Source organism: Capricornis sumatraensis, chromosome 20 (genome assembly GCF_032405125.1).
Source record: "Capricornis sumatraensis isolate serow.1 chromosome 20, serow.2, whole genome shotgun sequence".
In the NCBI taxonomy this organism is placed as follows: domain Eukaryota; kingdom Metazoa; phylum Chordata; class Mammalia; order Artiodactyla; family Bovidae; genus Capricornis; species Capricornis sumatraensis.
In genome coordinates, this window is record NC_091088.1 from 45,147,117 (window position 1) to 45,167,565 (window position 20,449).

General features: G+C 42.4%; 1 protein-coding gene and 1 non-coding gene across 2 annotated transcripts; one reads left to right on the top strand and one right to left on the bottom strand.

The window, feature by feature from the left end:
* Positions 1-1,302: 1,302 nt before the first annotated feature.
* On the bottom strand, positions 1,303-1,375 carry TRNAG-CCC (transfer RNA glycine (anticodon CCC)). Its single transcript has one exon. It is a non-coding gene; the product is annotated as a tRNA-Gly (tRNA).
* Positions 1,376-10,373: 8,998 nt separating this feature from the next.
* ZNF19 (zinc finger protein 19) lies at positions 10,374-18,384 on the top strand. The gene is made up of 4 exons (XM_068993426.1): positions 10,374-10,406; positions 12,997-13,123; positions 13,678-13,791; positions 14,914-18,384. Exons 1-4 carry the CDS (start codon positions 10,374-10,376, stop codon positions 15,999-16,001), a joined length of 1,362 nt encoding a protein of 453 aa, XP_068849527.1. The 3' UTR covers positions 16,002-18,384.
* The last annotated feature ends 2,065 nt before the right edge of the window (positions 18,385-20,449 follow it).

Genomic DNA, 20,449 nt, shown 5'->3' on the forward strand with positions numbered 1-20,449 from the left:
TTGCCAACAAATGTCCGTGTGGTCAAGGCTATGATTTTTCCAGTAGTCACGTGTGGATGTGAGAGTTAGACTGTGAAAAAAGCTGAGCACAGAATTGATGCTTTTGAACTGTGGTGTTGGAGAAGACTCTTGAGAGTCCCTTGGACTGCAAGGAGATCCAACCAGTGCATTCTAAAGGAAATCAGTCCTGGGTGTTCCTTGGAAGGACTGATACTGAAGGTGAAGCTCCAATACTTTGACCACCGATGTGAAGAGCTGACTCATTTGAAAAGACCCTGATGGTGGGAAAGTTTGAAGGGGAGAGGAGAAGGGGACAACAGAGGGTGAGATGGTTGGTGGCATCACTAACTCAATGGACATGAACTCTGGGAGTTTGTGATGGACAGGGAGGCCTGAAGTGCTACAGTCCTTGGGGTCGCAAAGAGTCGGACAGACTGAGTGACTGAACTGAACTGAACCAAGGGAGGCCTTCCAGTGTTTGAAATTGTTCCATTTCTCCCCTCTCCTGATCCCAGGATGTGATTGCTGTGGCCTTATTAAAACTCCATGAACCCTGACTGTCTCTTGTATATGATTCATTCTATATCCCTTGAGCCAGGTAATGCTTGAGGTGATCCATGCTGGAAGGAAGAGACCAGGGAGGGCACTGGCCTCAGTGCTCCTAGTGGAGGGCCTCTCTGGTACAGTGGTTCCCACCTTGGAGTCTGCCTCAGCCCTGGGATGAACAGGTCCCCTGGGTTTTGTTACCAAAAGCTAAGGCTTTAACCGCAGTTGTTGAAGTGTCCAGTGGTCTTGGAGCATCCAAACCCACCAGTTTGGTACAAGAATCCACGTGTAACACAGAACTTATTGTCCCCAAAGTTTTTAATGATTCCTGGGCTTTGGCAAGAAATATCAGGAAGCACGTATTGCATATGAAAGATAGGAAAATGGTTCATGAGACCTCACATTTAATTTGTTGCATTAGTAATTTAGAAATTTATGTTTAGGATAGTGTAGTTCATGAGTGTATAGGGTCTTGCCTTCAGTGAAAAGAGTAAGGGCTCTCCAGGTATTAGAACTGCTCTGGCTTGGGAGGGATGCCTTGGTAAAGGCTTATTCACAGGCTTATTTACCTTTGGATTTAAGGAAAGTAGCCCCGGTCATCTAGGCAAAGTATGTTTCGTCTGTTTTCTGTGTTGATGCATCTAAGAATTTTTAACCCAGTTTTTTTTTTAATTTGACTGTGCCCAGTCTTAGTTGTGGCACTCAGGATCTTTGTTGTAGCATGTGGGATCTTTAGTTGTGGCGTGCGGGATCTAATTCCCTAACCAGGGATCGAACCTAGGCCCCCTGCATTGGGAGCACAGAGTCTTAACCACTGGACCATCAGGGAAGTCCCCCAACTTAAACTTGTGATAAATTTTGGTCTGATGTCTGTCATCTTGAATGCCTTTAGTTTGTAATGATTACTTTTATCCTGTTTTGTGTCCCTTTTGCTTTTTCTTTTGCTCTTTCATCAGTTAAACAAAAAAAGATATTTCTCCTAGTTTTATTCTACTAGTGAAACTGTTGAGGTTTAAAAAAAATTCTTTAAAATATTGCAGGTGTAGGAAAATAGAATAACAAACGCCTGTGTACCTGCCCTCAGCTTTATTGTTTCTGACCATTTTGTCATGGCTGTTAACATATGTTTTTTAGAACTAAACCATTGCAGATGGAATTGAAGTCCCCTGTGTACCTCTTTTGAATTGCTTTCCCACTCTCTGATTCCAGAGGTAGTTACCATATGAATTTGGTGTTATGCCCAAAGATGCTTTTACACTTTTATATATGGTTTTTCCATAAGCATCATAATACTATTTTACATGTTTTGAATCTACATAAGTAGCAAACTTGATGTTTTCTTCTGCAGCTTACTTTTTAAAAAATATCACTTTTAATTTCTGGCTGCTCTGGGTCTTTACTGCTTCTTGTGGGTTTTCTCTAGTTGTGACAAGCAGGGGCTCTTCTCCAGTTGCAGCGTACAGGCTGCTCACTGCGGTAGTTGTGGAGCACAGGTTCTAAATGCGCGGACTCAGTAGTTGCAGCTTGAGGGCTCCAGAGCACAGGCTCAGTAGTTGTGGCATACAGGTTTTAGTTGCCTTGCGGCATGTGGGATCTTCCTGGACCAGGTTTTGAACCGGTGTCCCCTGCACTGCAAGGTGGATTCTTAACCACTAGAGCACCACTTACTTTTTAAATTCAACTTTATAGAGTTGATATTTAACCACATAGCTCAAGTTCATTCCTTTTCACTGATGCTTAGCATCGTGGTTTTATATTTTCCATCTGTCTAGCTGTGCTATAGTCTAGGTCTATATTCAGTTTCACTTTCTCATTGACTGCACTCTGCTGTCCAACCCATCCACTGAGGACTTAAATTCAGTGTCTATATTCACTTGTAAAGTTCTATTTAGTTCATTTTCACGTCTGTTTATAAAACATCACTTTCCTCAAGGTTTTGATTTCTTCTTTTATGTCTTTATTTATGTTCAGAGCTTATCTTATATTCTGTTTTCTTATTAACCCTAGGTCTTGGACCTTGCTTTTTGTTTCATCCACTTAACCTCAATCAAAATTGCTTTTTTCTTTTTAAGTTTGTGTGCTTATCTATAGAGGAGTTTACTTTTTCTGGGGATCCTCTGCTACTCTGAAGAGATAAGGAAGGAGGAGCCAGTATATATATATAAACTTCTGCTGGGGGTAGGGGACAACAATAACAAAAAAACCATATCAAACATTAAAAGATTACTGCTAAACACAAAGCACAGGCACCTCAAATTAATGATTTTAATGCTTTTCTTTGTTTGGAAAGATTTAAGAATTTGGGTTCACTGAAAATTTTCCTTGAATATGTATCTATGTAATCAGGGGTTCTACCCAAAGCACAGAATGCTTCCTACTTTTCTCCACCCTAAATTGCCCTCGGGTGCATTATGGGTAGGAGACTGCAGTGGCTAGTGTCTTGATCCTTGTAGAACTGAAATGGCAGGCAACGTTATTTCTTTACAGTTGCTAGGGCATCTGAGTTAGCCATGTGGTGATGCCAAAACCATAGGAGACCTTGCGAGGAGATAGGAGGATCACCTCACGGGGTAGGCTCCAAGACCAGGTGCATGCGGAAGAAAATACAGCTCTAGGAGGCAATGGACCCAGTTCCTAGATTCCCCATTAAGGCTTAGTGGCAGTGTGGCACTGGCATTTTTGTTGCTACACTATTCGAAAATAGTGCCTTCATAGTAAGTGTCTGAGCCAGAGAGAGCTGGACCCCCGAGGTGCCTTTCATTTCTGAGGCACTGGAGTAGCTCCATCTTCCTGGAACTTGAGTATCTAGCAGATTATCCATGATATGTGACCTAGGTGCCACTGCTGGAGACCCTCTCCAATTGATTTACTATCTTTGGCTCAGACTTGGTTAGGTTCACATGCATATAACTGAAAATCCAAAATAATAGAGCTTAAAATAAGACTGGAGTTGACTCCTTCCTTTTTAAAAAAGAGATAAGGAGATAGGCAGCTGCACACCATCAGCGGGAATCCTGGTTCCTTCAGGTTCACCACACTGCCATCCATCAGATGTGGCCATATTCTCATCGTCTAAAGCAACAACTGGAGTTCTAGCCATTCCAGGATGTGGGATGGAGAGAAGGAAGAAGATCATGTCACCTTCCTTTCAAGGGAATATTCTATGAGTACTGAAAATTCTTCCACTTCATTGTGTAGACGTTGGTCCTGGGAGACCCACAGACTTACAAGGGTGGCAAGAAATGTCCTTGGCTGAGAGGCAAGGTACCAATCCCTAATTCAGTTTTCTGTTACTAAACAAGACGGATGAATGGATGTTTGTGTAGGCAACCAGCAGCCTCTGACACTACCAGTATGTCTAAACTTCATATGTCTAAAGTAGTTTGCATGTGCCGCCATGACAAAACAGCACAGACTGTGAGGCTTATATAACAGAAATTTATGTTCGCACAGTTCTGCAGGCTGGAAGTTCAAAATCAAGGTGTTATCAGGTTTGATTTCTCCTGAGGCTTCTCTCTTTGGCTTGCAGGAGGGCAAGAGGGGCAGTCATAGAAAACAACCCAGACCACGAAGAGGTTATCAGTCCCACTGGGTATTATTATGGCACAGTAGGCAGCAAATGGGTACAAGCATGTACAGGGAGGCCATTTGAGATGCCTCTGAATGCACATGTCCATCTGCCGGCAGTGCTGGAGTGTAGCTTGAGCAGCCCTGTGTTGAGGTTTCCATTACGGGGTTCAGAAATTACATGTGGGGACAGACAAGATACAGCACATTGTAGAAATCATATTGCCCATGCTTTCTTTTTTTAAAATGTTATTTATCTTGGCTGTGCTTGGTCTTTTGTTGCGTGCGGGCTTTCTTGAGTTGTGGCGAGAGGGGCCTACTCTGTGTGTGTGAGCTTCTTATTACAGTGGCTTCTCGTGGCAAAGCACAGACTCTAGGGTGCTCGGGCTTCAGTAGCTGTGTGCACAGGCTTAGTTGCCCCTCCACGTGTGGAATCTTCCCTGACCAGGGACTGAACCTGTGTCCCCTGCATTGGCAGGTGGGTTCCTGTCCTCTCTACCACCTGGGATTCTGCCATTACTTTCTCATTAAAGATGTAGATTTGTCACAATCAGATTTTTCTCCAAACTAGAATTTATTTTTAAATTTTTTATTGAAGGATAATTGCTTTACAGAATTTTGTTGTTTTCTGTCAAACCTCAACATGAGTCAGCCACAGGTATACATATATCCTCTCCTTTTTGAACCTCCCTCCCCATATCCCACCCCACCCCACCTCTCTAGGTCGTTACAGAGCCCCTGTTTGAGTTCCCTGAGCCATAAAGCAAATTCCTGTTGGCTATCTATTTTACATATGGTAATTAAGTTTCCATGTTACTCTTTCCATACATCTCACCCTCTCCTCCCCTCTCCCCATGTCCATAAGTCTATTCTTTATGTCTGTTTCTCCATTGCTTCCCTGTAAATAAATTATTCGGTACCATTTTTCTAGATTCCATATATATGCGTTAGAATACAATATTTCTCTTTCTGACTCACTTCACTCTGTATAATAGGTTCTAGGTTCACCCATCTCATCAGAACTGACTCAGATGTGTTCCTTTTTATGGCTGGGTATTATACCATTGTATATATGGACCACAACTTCTTTATCCATTCATCTGTCTGTCAATGAACATCTAGGTTGCTTCCATGTTGTAGCTATACTGTAAATAGTGCTGCAATGAGATACATGTGTCTTTTGCAATTTTGGTTTCCTCAGGGTATATGCCTAGGAGTGGGATTGCTGGGTCATTTGGTGGTTTTAACCTAGATTTTAAGGAATCTCCATACCGTCTTCCATAGTGGCTGTATAATTCACATTCCCCCCAACAGTGGAAAAACATTCTCTTTTCTCCACACCCTCTCCAGCATTTATTGTTTGTAGACTATTTGATGATGGCCTTTCTGACCGGTGTGAGGTGATATCTCATTGTGGTTTTGATTTGCATTTCTCTAATAATGAGTGATGTTGAGCATCTTTTCATGTGTTTGTTAGCCATCTGTATGTCTTCTTCAGAGAAATGTCTGTTTAGGTCTTTTCCCCACGTTTTGATTGGGTTGTTTGTTTTTCTGGCATTGAGTTGTATGAGCTGCTTCTATATTTTGGAAATTAATCCTTTGTCAGTTGTTTCATTTGCTATTATTTTCTCCCATTCCAAGGGTTGTCTTTTCATCTTGCTTATAGTTTTCTTTGCTGAGCAAAAGCTTTTACGTTTAATCAGGTCCCACTTGTTTACTTTTCTTTTTATTTTGGTTACTCTAGGAGTTGGGTCATAGAGGATCTTGCTTTGATTTAAGTCATCGAGTGTTCTGCCTATTAGTAGAGAGTTTTATACTTTCTGGTCTTACATATAGGCCTTTAATCCATTTGGAGTTTATCTTTGTGTATGGTGTTAGGAAGTGTTCTAATTTCATTCTTTTACATGTAGCTGTCCAGTTTTCCCAGCCCTGTTTATTGAAGAGGCTGTCTTTGCCCCATTGTTTCCTCCTTTGTCAAAAATAAGGTACCCATAGGTGCATGGGTTTATTTCTGGGCTTTCTATCTTGTTCCATTGGTCTATATTTCTGTTTTTGTGTCAGTACCATACTGTCTTGATGACTAGCTTTGTAGTATAATCTGAGGTCGGGAAGGTTGATTCCTCCAGCTCCATTCTTCTTTCTCAAGTCTGCTTTGGCTATTTGGGGTCTTTTGTGTTTCCGTATGAATTGTGAAATTTTTGTTCTAGTTCTGTGAAAAAAATGCCATTGGTAATTTGATAGGGATCACATTGAATCTGTAGATTGCATTTGGCAGTATAGTCATTTTCACAATATTGATTCTTCCTACCCAGGAACGTGGAATATCTCTCCATCTGTTTATGTCATCTTTGATTTCTTTCATCGGTGTCTTATAATTTTCTGTGTATAGTTCTTTTGTCTCCTTAGGTAAGTTTATTCCTAGATATTTAATTCTGTTTGTTGCGATGGTGAATGGGATTGATTCCTTAATTTCTCTGATTTTTCATTGTTAGATATAGAAATGCAAGTGATTTATGTGTATTGATTTTGTATCCTGCAACTTTGCTAAATTCGCTGATTAGCTTTAGTAATTTTCTGATACCATCTTTAGGGTTTTCTATGTACAATATCATGTCATCTGCAAACAGTGAGAGCTTTACTACTTCTTTTCCAATCTGGATTCCTTTTATTTCTTTTCCTTCTCTGATTGCTGTAGCTAGGACTTCCAGAACTATGTTGAATAATAGTGGTGAAAGTGGACACTCTTGTTAGAATTTATTTTAGTATGGTGTGAAGTAAGAATCTTATTTTCTTTTCCTATTGTGATATCCAAATGTTTCAGCATAATTTACTAAGAAACCCCTCCTTTCTCCACTGCTTTTTTTCAGCTCTATCAAATGATTGACATACAATTGAATTGAATCAGCTTGTTGATTTCTATTAAAGGGTCTCACTGGGATTTTGATTGGATTGCTTTAAATATATAGAGAAATTTGGGGATAATTGACATCTTAGTATGGGGTTTTTCAATCAGTGAACAGAGTATCTCTCAATTTATTAGGTATTCTTTCATCTCTTCTGTCATTATAATTTTCATCATTTGTATCTTACACATATTTTGTTAGATTTATACATATTTCATGTTTTCTGTGCTGTTGTAAATGGTACTATTTAAAATTTTTATTGAAGTTGTATTACAGGAAATTATATTGCTGCATATTCCAGTTTCCAACAGTTTATCTTTGTGCACCTTTAACTCTGTGATCTTGCTAAACTCACTTGTTAGTTCTAGCAGTTTTGTTGCTTTCTTTGGATTTTTTTTTAATGTAGATAATAATGTCATCTGCAAATCTGAACAGTTTTATTTCTAATCTCTATGCCTTTTATTTCCTCTTCTGGCCTTTCTGCACTTGCTAGGACTCCAGTGTGATGTTGAATAATATAATGGGAAGAGCGGTCATACCTGCCTTGTTGCCAACCTTAGAGGGAAGGCATTCTGTCTCTGATCATTGTTTTCAGCAGCAAGGACACAATCACGTCAAATCATATCAATATACACGTTGCAACAAAACAGTTTAAGTACTTTTCGGTCGGCTAAGGCAAAAATGATCGTGGATGAAATCGAAGTTCCCCTATAACTGCAATTGTAATGTGATATGAAAACGTGGGATTGCTATTGCTGACAAAGTCACAAGGCACTGCTGATACTGTTGTGGTCCTCGCCAACACAAAATTGAAGGAAATTCTAAATTTCAGCTAGAGATTAGCTTAACGATAAGCTTTTTCTATTTGATGTCGCCAGTTACAATAGCGCGCCTGGAGAGGAAAGCCAGGGACCACAGAGACGTGCTCTCTGGCTTCCTAGAGAGGAAGTTCGCGATACTTGGGTGCCACGGCCGACGTAGTGACGCACTTCCGGTCACACCACGTATTGCACTTTTCCTCAGGTGAGTTTCTGTGTCTTGTCGCCTCAGCGAACCTGCTGGGAGCACACCTTTCACCCTGGCTGTCCGCTTAGTCCCTCGTGTCCAGGTGGAGGGAGTCGGGCGGCGCCACCTGGTCCGGGGAGCTAACGCGCCCGCCGGCCAGTCAGCCCGGCCCTCGGTGCCTTCGCCCCAGTCCTTAGCGGCCGCCTTGTGTAAAGCTGTGGATGAAAAGGAGACGCCGTTTGATCTCACACAGCCACAGCCTCCCCTGCTCCCTGGGCTGCTGCTAAGTCGCTTCAGTCGTGTCCGACTCTGTGCGACCCTATAGACGGCAGCCACCAGGCTCCCCCCGTCCCTGGGATTCTCCAGGCAAGAACACTGGGGTGGGTTGCCATTTCCTTCTCCAGTGCATGAAAGTGAAGTCGCTCGGTGTCCGACTCCTAGTGATCCCATGGACCGCAGCCTACCAGACTCCTCCATCCATGGGATTTTCCAGGCAGAGTGCTGGAGTGGGTTGCCATTGCCTTCTCCTAGCAACTACTAACTGAGCCGCTAAATGCTAGTTGCTGTTCTAGGTTCCCAAGATGCAGCTGCGAATGAGAGGGCCGTGGGCCCCTCTCCCAGGGACCTTTCAGTTTAATTAAAAGTCCTCTGTTAATCAAGTGCAATCATTCTTGACGTGCACAAGGCCTTGCAGGACTTGACCTCTTACAACTTCTTCACCTTCGTCTTTAGCACATTCCCTTGATTCTTTGGACTTTCACTTCAAGAACATATTTTTGCACATACTGTTAACTTTGGAAAGATCTTCCTTTCAACTTAAGTAGTTCCTATTCTTAAGCCTCCGCTTCTAGGATAAAGTATCCCTGTCACTAGTCACGATTGTGGTTTTAAAGATAATTCTGAAGAGCTTTGATTCTTATTTCTGTTTCTTTTAGTTTAAGCCCCATGAAGGAAGGGATCACACCCTTCTTTCTCGACTGTTTGTCCTGTGTCTCGCACTTGGCCTGGAATGAAATAAGTTTGAGATAAATGTTGGATAAAGAAAACACAGCGTCTTAAACTGAGAGAGGTGGTATACAAGAAAGAGAATTCAGTGCTAGTGGAGTGTGTAACCTGGGGCCCCATCTGGTCTGTAGAGACAGGTTGTGGTGAGCTGGCAGTTACCTCTATGAACAGAGGGCCGACTTCTGAAAAGTATTGCACACAGTCTATCAGTTACAAAGGTTCTAAAGGTTGGAGAAGAGTGGTTCATGCAGAGGAAACAGCAGGTACAAAGGTCCTGAATTAGCATAATAGAGAAGCTGAAAGAAGACCAGTGTGGCTAAACTAAAAGAAAAGAGGGTGGCACAGAGATGAGGCTAGCAGGAGATGGCCGCATGCAGTGAATTTCATTTGGGAAAGTCCTGGCTTTTTGATAGGATATGACTGCGTAACAAGAATACAAAGTGTCTGTAGGGGATGATATAATTAAAGTAGTGACCCAGACATTTTTGCCTGTTGAAGTGGTCTTTTCATGGTCTTTTGCTAATTGGTTTCTGGTTATCACTGGGTCCTAGAAGAGGGTGGTGAACAAAAAAAGATGTGTGCCCCAAGATCAAGAAAAGGAAACCTTACTCTAAGATGATTTTTCTGATTTGGGGCACTACCTTTATCTGCTTTTTAGCCTTAGAATCCCTTTATTGAGTTCTAAAAGAAAAAATCCTGTTGGGATTACTGTTGGAAGCAATTTGATGTAGTTATTAAAAGCTTGGCCTCTGGAAATCAGGCCCATCTGGTTTGGGATCCAAGTTCATCCATCCACTGGCTGAGTGACCTTCATAGAGAAAATTATTTTCTTAGACTGTTTTCTTATTTGGGGAAAAAAAAAGGTTTAAAGAATTATTGAGGTGATTGAATGAGTGGATATATATTTATCATCCAAAAACATATTTCTTTTTTTTAACCATTTATGTTTCTCAGTAAAATTTTATTTTTAAAAATAAAGGTTTAGGTTCCTTCTTATAGGGTTTGCTTTGAGTTTTCTGATGTATTGCTTGTTTGCTCTTTGTGTATTCGTGTTCCCTTGTTTTCATGTCTTAGGACAGACAGTGTTGCACAATGTTGGTGAGTACAGGCTCTGGTACCCAAGGTCAAGTTACTTACCTTTCAAAATCTTAATTTCCTAAGAATTCAAACCTCATGGCATATTGTGGGGAAATATTCTTATACCATTTACTCAGTGGCATTTAGTGAATGGTTGTTGCTGTTATTGGCAGATTTGTTTTATAAAGAGCCTTTGTCTGGATCGGCTCACTCTTGTTTCTCTTTGCTTCTTCCCTCAGCCCCTGCCCTTCATTGAGAGAGAGCCCAATAATGGCTGTCATGCCCCTGAAAGTCTGGCAGCAGGTGAGCTGTGGTTCCCTCAGGTCAGCCTTGGAGAGATCTGATGTGAAGAAAGAGGGAGATGAGAGAGATGATTCTGGCAAGGAGTCTTAGAGCCAAAGCAGTCGGAAGACCCTTGTTGACTCTCTTCAGTAGGACTGGATGCTGGGGGAAAGCTGATGACTCGGGAATGAGCAGCCAGAAGTCCAGCAACAGTGGCTGCGTAAAGGGTTCAGGGATGCAGAAGGATAGTCTCCTGTACTCTGAGGATCTCTGTTTAGTGGTTCCTCCTGCGGAGGGCCCTGTGAGAATGAGGGACTCAGACTGGCATTATAGGTGTCCATTACACAGTGGGAGTAACCAAGATCAGGGAGACCACAAGGTTCTTGGGAAGCAGGGGCAGAGCGATAGCCGGAAGAATACAAGAAAAAGGGAGCTTGTACCATTTATTCAGAATTTGACTTGGCTAATCAAGGCAGGGGGCTATGACAGGAAAAATCTGCACTAGGACAAAACACCTCAAGTTAGGGATCCTGTAAAGCCTCTGTGACATTGTGGCCTTGAGCCAGTCACTTAGCTTCTTTGCACCTTAACTTCATCTGTGAAGTGAACATTAAATACATATATGGGATAAGGAAATTGATTTCTTGAGTTGATTTCACTTTTTGAGACTGATGAATTGCTGGGTGTTCCTTAACTATTTCCTTATTCCTGGGACTTATTTATCTACTAACTCAGCATCTATGAACCATATCCCAGGTTCCTGTCCTGGATTTCTGATATCTGGCTTGTCCCTCTGCCTGACATTGTCTACCCTGCTGCTCCCATCTTCTGGTCTTACATAAGTTGTCAGTTACTGGTATCACCGGGTCACAATCCTGACCACTCAGTTTCTAGGTTGCTGAGTCATTGTTGACTCTGTTCTCCCTTGATGCCATTTTCAAAGTCTGACTCTTTCTGGCTACTCTCTCTTCCATTTGTCCCATCTTTTATATTGACCTCCTTCAGGGTTTGTCATTCCTTTTCTTAGATTTTGTTTGCAGAGCTTCCCAGCTAGTTTCTCTGTACAGTCTTGTGCTTTCCCCTCATCATTTGTTAGCTGATAGAGCTTGGTTTCCTGAGCTCGGATTTTATTCTGTAGTCCAGGGTTCTTGGACTTTACTGTGCATAAGAATCACCTGGAGGGCTTATGAAACCACAGATTGGTCTCGGATAGGGCCTGTGAATTTGCCTTTCTGGCAAGTTCCTAGGTGATCCTGCTAGTGCGGTGGGGTACTGCGCCTTGAGAACCATTGTTGTAGTTCATGATGACTCATTCAAGGAAGTCATTCAGTTGACTAAGTCAGTTTGTCGTTATAAGTCCGTGATTGTATAGCTGGCTGAGGAAGGATTCAATGCAGGACAGGCCTAGAATTGGAGTTAAGTATCCCTAGCAGGTATTAGTGACCTGATTGTATGGTAGTGAAGAGGAATCAGATTCCAGAAATATTTAGAAAATAAAATTGGCAGGATTTGATTACTGACTGCTTATTGGAAATGAGCAGTGAGTAGGGCAAGTTAGTCCAGGATAAATGTCAGATTTCTAACTTAGGAGGCTGGGATGAAATTCATACTATTTCTGTGTTGAGAAACAACACTTTCACTCACTGTGCTGGTTAGTTACATGAATTGAAGATAGAGCCAGTTTGGCAGGAGGCAGATAGAGTGGATGCATTTGGTGTTAGATGGTGACAGTGCTGACGAGATCTGCAGAGTCAACTGAGGTATTGAAAGGTGGGAGGACATTCCCTGCATATTCAGGTAACCAAGTTTGATACCAAAGTCTGGGGAATGAATAAAAATTCTAAGCCAGATCTTGAGGTTTCTGGCAAGGTAGAGTGGGGCCGTCAGGGATGGGAAAGGGTGGCTATTGAAAAAGCATGATACTTAGTTGACAGAAACATTTACAGATTGTTTTGGAGGTGTATGAAGAAAAGCAGTTAAAAGAACTACCCAGCAGCAATTTGATTCCAGAAGCATATTCTCCCAGGAAAACCCATCAGGAAGCAGAATATACTGTCCCATGCAGCACTGAGTTCTCTCTGCTGGACATTCTTGAGCACAGGCTGTACAACCCCTTCTTCAAGCAGGAGATGAGGATCGGATGAGGCCAGTCATCAGGGCAAACCATGACTCTGTTCCTGTCATTTGAACTTGAGGTCTGGGGTAGAATGAGCATGCTTGTGGAACATATGGATTGATTGGGCACTTGGGGCAATGAAGGGGGAACAGGTTGGTCCTGCAATGTCACTTCTGAGTGGGTGTCTGAAGAGATAAAGCTAACTGTTTATTGTAGGTGCAACAATAAAAGATTGAAAGTTTTATAGAATCAAAGAGATTTTGCTCTAGGGATTTTAATTCATGGGAGACTTTCCAGGGTTTTCAAAACATGATGTTATGTTTCATGAGACTAAATTTTGTGTCCAAACGGAAGTTCTAACTTTTAGTGAGAGAAGTTCCAGACTTTTTGTTGTAGCAACAGTCATTTAACAATCAGCTCACTATCCCTGTCCCTTGTGCCCCACACTCTGAGCCAGAGAATTGGCTCTGGCATAGCAGGAACCTCTTGTTTTAGGAGGTGGTGACCTTTGAGGATGTGGCTGTTTACTTCACCCGGACAGAATGGGCTGGCCTTTCTCCTGCACAGAGGGCCCTGTACAGAAGTGTGATGCTGGAGATCTATGGGAACTTGACATCCCTGGGTAAGGGCACTTTTCTCCTGGTGCTCAGATCTGTGCTTTCCTGTTTCCTTCCTTTCCCCCTCCTTATCAGCCAGGGGTGTGGTGTGGAAAGCGGGGAGTTATCTCTTGTACCCTCCATGGTCCTGGGACTGAGACCAAACGACCCACTTGAGAGGTTATTGGGTAGGGACAAGTCTTGGGTCAGTTTGGTCCCAATGTAGGGAATTGTTTTCGCCTGGTATGAGTATGCTCCATCCTCCCAGGGCCTCTGCAGGGTAAGTACTGTCTGTTGTTAGATAAGTTTTCACCTTACTTTTGTCTCCCTGTAGTCTAGGGAAGGGTATGACCCCTTCCCTTTGTTTGCATATGTCCCTCAGGATCACTAACTTACTCGTGGGTCTGGTTTTAGGAAGCGATCACAAATGCTCATTTTCCACTTGAGCAAAAATCTTGGCTTTCCCCAGTCCTGAGCCTTTGCTGTGGATCTGTTCTAGTCTCACTGAGACTCTTGAGCTTTTCGTTCTTTTGACACAGCAGACACGGGACTGACAGGTGCCATTTTCTACCCTTTTCAGGATACCCAGTTCCCAAACCTGCGTTAGTCTCACTTCTAGAGAGAGGGGATTTGCCTGTAGGCCTGGAGACACAGGATAATCCTCCTGCACAGGGGACCAGAGACATCTATAAAAGTAAGTGAGGTGGTGACTATAGAGCTTTACAGAGCAGTATGTTTTAAATGAACCATGCTGTGAAGGATTTAAATAGATGATTTCTCAAAATAGGCAAATACAAAACCATTTCCACCAACCATAACTCTTTTCCACATATTCCCGATTAATGCATCTCATAATTCTCAAATCTATTTCCTTCTCAACTGTTCTCTACCTGTAATTATTTGACACTTTAATTTTATTAGCCTTACTGAACAGCAGGCTGATGTTGGGAGTTTAGTAATCTCTAAAATCTCTGTTGTGAAAGTGAAATTGTTAGTCACTCAGTTATGTCCAACTCTTTGTAACCCCATGGACTATAGCCCACCAGGCTCCTCTGTCCATGGAATTCTCCAGGCAAGAGTACTGGAGTAGGTAGCCATTTCCTTCTCCAGGGGATCTTCCCAACCCAAGGACTAAACCCAGGTTTCCTGCATTGCAGGCAAATTCATTACTGACTGAGCCACCAGGGATAGTTAAATATGGGGTATATGTTTTCAGATCCCCAATGGATGCCTGAAACTGCAGGTAGTATCAAACCCTATGGAGTTATCCCTGGGTATCCACAGGGGATTGACTCCAGGACCTTTGCAACTGTGGGGTCTGCTTCCTTGGGTACAGAAAATCAGCTATGTATCTATCATGTCTTTTTTTAATATATGCATACCTGTGATAAATTAGACACAGTAAGAGAATACCCATGTTGCCAGTGTCACTCCTCTTGCATGTTGGAGCCATTATGAAGTAAAATAAGGGTTACTTGAACACAAGTACTGAAATCCTGCAAAGGTCTATCTGATAAGTGAATCAGCTATTTATTAATAGGCAGGTAGCATATACACAAGGATGAGTTACATCTGGTTGGAGGAGTGGGTTGGTGCTAGGTTTCATTATGCTATTCAGAACAGTGCACAATTTAAAACTTAAGGATTATTTATTTCTGGAACTTTACGTTTAATATTTTTGGATTGTGGTTGACATGGAAACTGAAACTATGGAAAGAGGGACTGCAGATAAGGGGTAACCACTATAATTTTCAATATTCTTTTGTTTTTGCTATAATTCTCAGGTGGCGTTTTTGTTTTCTGTTTGTTATGTCAGATGCCAGGACCCACATGGACAGTGAGTTAACACCAACATGGGGAATTTCTGAAGAAAGAGACATCATGATGTCACATGGGCCACAGAAGAATGTTCTTAACAAAAGCAGCTTCCTAGAAACATGTGAACTGGAGCAACACCAGGAAATCCCCACAGTGAAAAATATTAGACGAAAGGTTCTAAGAATCCACTATGATAGGAAGCCCTTCAGATGTGAGGAGTGTGGGAAATGCTTCAGCTATTTTTCTTACTATGTTAGACATCAGAGAATCCACACTGGGGAGAAACCCTTTGAGTGTAATGAGTGTGGAAAAGCCTTTAATGGCAATTCTTCATTAATTCGACATCAGAGAATCCACACCGGTGAGAAACCCTATCAGTGTGAAGAGTGTGGGAGAGCCTTTAATGATAATGCAAATCTGGTCAGGCATCAGAGAATCCACAGTGGGGACAGACCCTATCTCTGTAGGGAGTGTGGAAATGGTTTCACCAGTAGTTCTGAGTTTGTTATACACCAGAGAATTCACACTGGAGAGAAACCTTATGAGTGTAATGAGTGTGGAAAAGCTTTTGTTGGTAATTCACCACTTCTGCGACATCAGAAAATCCACACTGGAGAGAAACCATATGAGTGTAATGAGTGTGGCAAAAGCTTTGGAAGGACTTCTCATCTTAGTCAGCATCAGCGTATTCACACAGGGGAAAAGCCTTACTCTTGTAAAATATGTGGGCAAGCCTTCAATTTCCATACAAAACTAACTCGGCACCAGCGAGTCCACAGTGAGGTGAAACCTTTTGACTGTATATGTTGTGAAAAAGTGTTTAGTACTCAGGCTCAGTTGAAAAGGCATCGAAGAATCCATATTCAGGAGACCTCCTGTGATGAGTGTGGAAAAGTCTTCACTAGCAAAAGAAATCTGCTTCAGCATCAAAGAGTCCATACTAGAAAGAAACCCTGTGAATATGTCAAGTATGAAAAAACCTTTAGGACATCTTCCCAGCTAGATTGTGTCCACCCTGGAGAGAAGCCTGTGCTGGATGTCGGTTGTTTTGGGCTCCCAGAATTTTTTACCCCCTTTTACTGGTAACAGTACACTATATTTCCTTTGCCTTCTATCTTCCACTCAGGTGGAATGTGTGACACAGGCCCCGCTTAGTTGCAGATTCTTTCCCTCAAGCTATAGCCGTTGGTTCATATGTCAGTAGATGACCCAGGATAGTCCAGTTAGAATCCCAAACTGAGTTAATAAAATGTTGAGCATGGCCCTGGTCACAGCAACCAGACAGCAGACTGGCCCTGTAATCCTTTCACCTTCCAGTTGTTGCAAACTTTTGACATTCGTACTTGTTAAGAGTCAAAGATATGTGAACAATGCGGCCTCCTAATGGATGGTTTCAAAGGCTTCTTGGTGTTTGGAGAACCATGTGCACCCATGTGGACTTTGGAAAGCCTGCCAGTTATGAATTCCATGGTATTGAACAAGCCTTGAAACTCCCAGTACTTCATTGAGCAAGGATTTCCTTACACCCTTAGCATTTGGTGTCTGTTCTTTGTAGCACAGGGAGAAGAGGCTGGAAAAATGAGCTGTTTGGGGGGAGTGGTTGATTAATGCGGCCCAGAGTAGGCTTGAATCCTGAGCTCCCACCTCCCAGGAACAAGACAGGTCTGTGGGCCTTGCAAGGGCACAAGACCTGTTCTGAGCCAGTCTCTTGAGATCCAAGAACCTGATGTTCAAGGCTGAAGCCTGGAGTTTACCACCATCGTCATCCTTGCTCTTCAGCAAATGGAAGAACTTGCTGTGGCTGGATAGCAAGAGCATTTGACAGGTAGCTATAGCCACTGACTCTAAATAAATCCCTTTTTACCTTCTGCTTCAGATTCTGTGCTGTGCAGTGGGATATGCTGCTTTCACCGAGCCAGAATCTGTCCACATGTCCAAGTACAGCACCCCAGCTTTCCTTAGGGAGCTACATCTCACGTGCTTCCAGTCTAGACAGTATCAGAGGGCTGATCCCACACTCCACCCATCTGGAAGGTGGGTATATGATGCATGTCTAGCCAGTTCCATTTTCTCTTCTCTGATTGCTATGAGGGCGAGAATGTTATCCAAGCCAGACCAAAGGCATTCCAAATCATGAGTTTCATTGAACCCTAGTGAAGGAGAAACCATTCCCAGTAGAATGGGCTTTGAGCTTGTGTCGTCCTGGAGGTGCTGGGTGAGAGACTGCCTGAGTGGAGTCACCGTAAGGCAATCAGCAGGACTGACAGAGAGGGGCCAGGTCGCACACTATATGATCCCTTGGATCTAACACCTCTGAACCCACTCTTCAACTTGTCTCTTGTAAAGATTGCTTTCTATCATCTATAATATATTTATTTCACTTGAGTGTGTCTAGTCCCTTGTAATCAAAAAAGCCCTGACACATTGTTGGTTGACACATTGGATTATTGGTTGTTGGTTGACACATTGGATCATTGGTTGTTGAGGCTCCCTCTGGCATGGTGTCTCTGATGGGTGGGGCATGTTTCGGGGAGGTGAAGACACTAGGTGCAGTCAGGTCTAAGGGGAGCTGCCAGACAACTCTTCCTAATTTCTTGACGTCCCAGAACACAGAGAGGAGAACTAGCAGGGAGAAAGGGCCAGGGGATGGTCAGTTGGTCTGTTTGTATTTTCCATATTTTAGGGTTTATTTTGTTTGTGTTTTTCACCCGTTGAAGTCTTTCAGCACATCTGCCAGAAACTCATGACAGCCTATTTACTTATTGGCTTCTTATACTGTAATTCATGAAAATCTATCAACTTTTTTTTTTTTTTTACCTCTACCATGAAACAACTGGTAATTCTTTAAGGACAAACATTTCCAGACTTCCAACAGAGTCAGTCATGACTGTCGCCAGGCCACTCTTATCAGCCTCATTGCCTTTTGTTTTTAAAAGTCCCTGTCTCTCTCCCTCTAGAATCTTTTTGTTAAAACAGGAAGGTAGCTAGATATGGCAACCTACTCCATTATTCTTGCCTGTGAAATTCCATGGTCAGAGGAGCCTGATGGGGCTATAGTCCATGGGGTCACAAAGAGGCGAACATGACTGAGCAGCTAAACAACAACAAAAGTTAGATATGAGCAGAGAAAGGGGAGCATGGGCCAGATGGCAGGAAGCTATGCATCTTGTGCAGAGGAGAGGGGGATCCTTGGAACCTCCATACTGGAAACCATACATTTGGAGATAAGTGTCCTGGAGGCAGAACAAAGAAATGTGGGAAAATGCAGGAATATCTGGTGTCTGAATGTAACCTTTCGCTCATTACGCTTTCATTACAATAAAATAAGCCTTGCAGATAAGTGGCCATCCTGCACTGATGCCATGACATTTCTGATCAATGCTAAATAAGGACAAAAGTCTTTCCCTCCAGGAAGATGGTGCTGCAATAAAAATCAGAGAACATGACCCCCAAACCCAGTGAATATTATGTTCCACATACCTGGCTTGCCAAAAAAACTCAGGGCAGCTATTCACCTGAGCCTGTCTGCTCTTCCCACTGAGAGTGTACTTTAAATAAATCCTTGATTTCTCTGTCTTGATTTCTCTGTCTCATCTCTGAATATTTCTGGGATAAAACAAGAACCCTTCACCAAGAACACTTTCAGGGTTACCTCAGTCTGTCTTCCGAATAGCAATTCTTAAGACCCCGAATAAATTATTTTGTTTGTTGTCTCCTGCATTATGTTATTTTATGTTTTAACACTTAGCAATATATATGTAGAGTCATCTTTGTCTCTGCTTGGGTTTGTGGTTCATTTCTTTCAATAGCTAAACTATTCCATTGCCTGTGTAGGATGGGAAAAATGATTTTCCCTATACTTTTCTTCATTCTTGGCTGAGGCCCCCTCTGTAATGACCTCATAAAAAGGTGACTTCTGATGGATTTATAGATATGTGTTTGCAGTTTAAAAAATTAATCAGCCTAAAATAATTCTTAGATTAAACAGGCATATTTGGGGTGCATATGCTCTTGCCCTTCACATGTCAGTGCCCCAATATGCTAATGCATTCACCTACAGAAGAACATCCTGATATCTTTAAGCTTTTAGCCATTATGAATAGAGCTGAGGTATATAATTTATGGCAGTTTTGTTTGAACACAGTTTTTCAAAACAATTGTCTAAATACTAGAGGTCTGATTTTTATATGCATGGTAAGACTTGTCTAGTTAAAGGAAAAACTTCCAAACTGTCTTTCAAAATGATTGTACCTGTACTCCACCAGCAGAGAAGTAGAGGTCCTGTTCTTCCCCACTCCAGCAACAAATATTGTCATGTTTTGAAGGTTAGCAGTTCTAACAGATGTGCAGTACTGTCACGTTCTGATTTGTATTTCCCGCTGTTCAGTTCAGTTCAGTTCAGTTGCTCAGTCGTGTCCGACTCTTTGCGACCCCATGAATCGCAGCATGCCAGGCCTCCGTGTCCATTACCAACTCCCAGAGTTCACTCAGACTCAGGTCCATCGAGTCCATGATGCCATCCAGCCATCTCATCCTCTGTCGTCCCCTTCTCCTCCTGCCCCCAATCCCTCCCAGCATCAGAGTCTTTTCCAATGAGTCAACTCTTAGCATGAGGTGGCCAAAGTACTGGAGTTTCAGCTTTAGCATCATTCCTTCCAAAGAAATCCCAGGGCTGATATCCTTCAGAATGGACTGGTTGGATCTCCTTGCAGTCCAAGGGACTCTCAAGAGTCTTCTCCAACACCACAGTTCAAAAGCATCAATTGTTCGGCGCTCAGCCTTCTTCACAGTCCAACTCTCACATCTATACATGACCACAGGAAAAACCATAGCCTTGACTAGATGGACCTTAGTCGACAAAGCAATGTCTCTGCTTTTGAATATGCTATCTAGGTTGGTCATAACTTTTCTTCCAAGGAGTAAGTGTCTTTTAATTTCATGGCTGCAGTCACCATCTGCAGTGATTTTGGAGCCCCAAAATATAAAGTCTAACACTGTTTCCACTGTTTCCCCATCTATTTGCCATGAAGTGATGGGACTGGATGCCATGATCTTTGTTTTCTGAATGTTGAGCTTTAAGCCAACTTTTTCACTCTCTTTCACTTTCATCAAGAGGCTTTTTAGTCCTCTTCACTCTCTGCCATAAGGGTGGTGTCATCTGCATATCTGAGGTGATTGATATTTCTCCTGGCAATCTTGATTCCAGCTTGTGTTTCTTCCAGTCCAGCGTTTCTCATGATATACTCTGCATATAAGTTAAATAAGCATGCAAAAAAGCAAAATGGCTTTCTGGGGAGGCCTTACAAATAGCTGTGAAAAGAGAGGCGAAAAGCAAAGGAGAAAAGGAAAGATATAAGCATCTGAATGCAGAGTTCCAGAGAATAGCAAGAAGAGATAAGAAAGCCTTCTTCAGCAATCAATGCAAAGAAATAGAGGAAAAGAACAGAATGGAAAAGACTCGAGATCTCTTCAAGAAAATTAGAGATACCAAGGGAACATTTCATGCAAAGATGGGCTTGATAAAGGACAGAAAT

What these genes read in the sequence shown, in the direction of transcription:
- ZNF19 (XM_068993426.1), top strand. Translation starts at nt 10,374, where the DNA reads ATGGCTGTCATGCCCCTGAAAGTCTGGCAGCAG. An exon ending in TGGGAACTTGACATCCCTGG is followed by an intron (nt 13,124 to 13,677) that starts GTAAGGGCACTT and finishes TACCCTTTTCAG; the next exon opens with GATACCCAGTTCCCAAACCT. An exon ending in GACCAGAGACATCTATAAAA is followed by an intron (nt 13,792 to 14,913) that starts GTAAGTGAGGTG and finishes TTGTTATGTCAG; the next exon opens with ATGCCAGGACCCACATGGAC.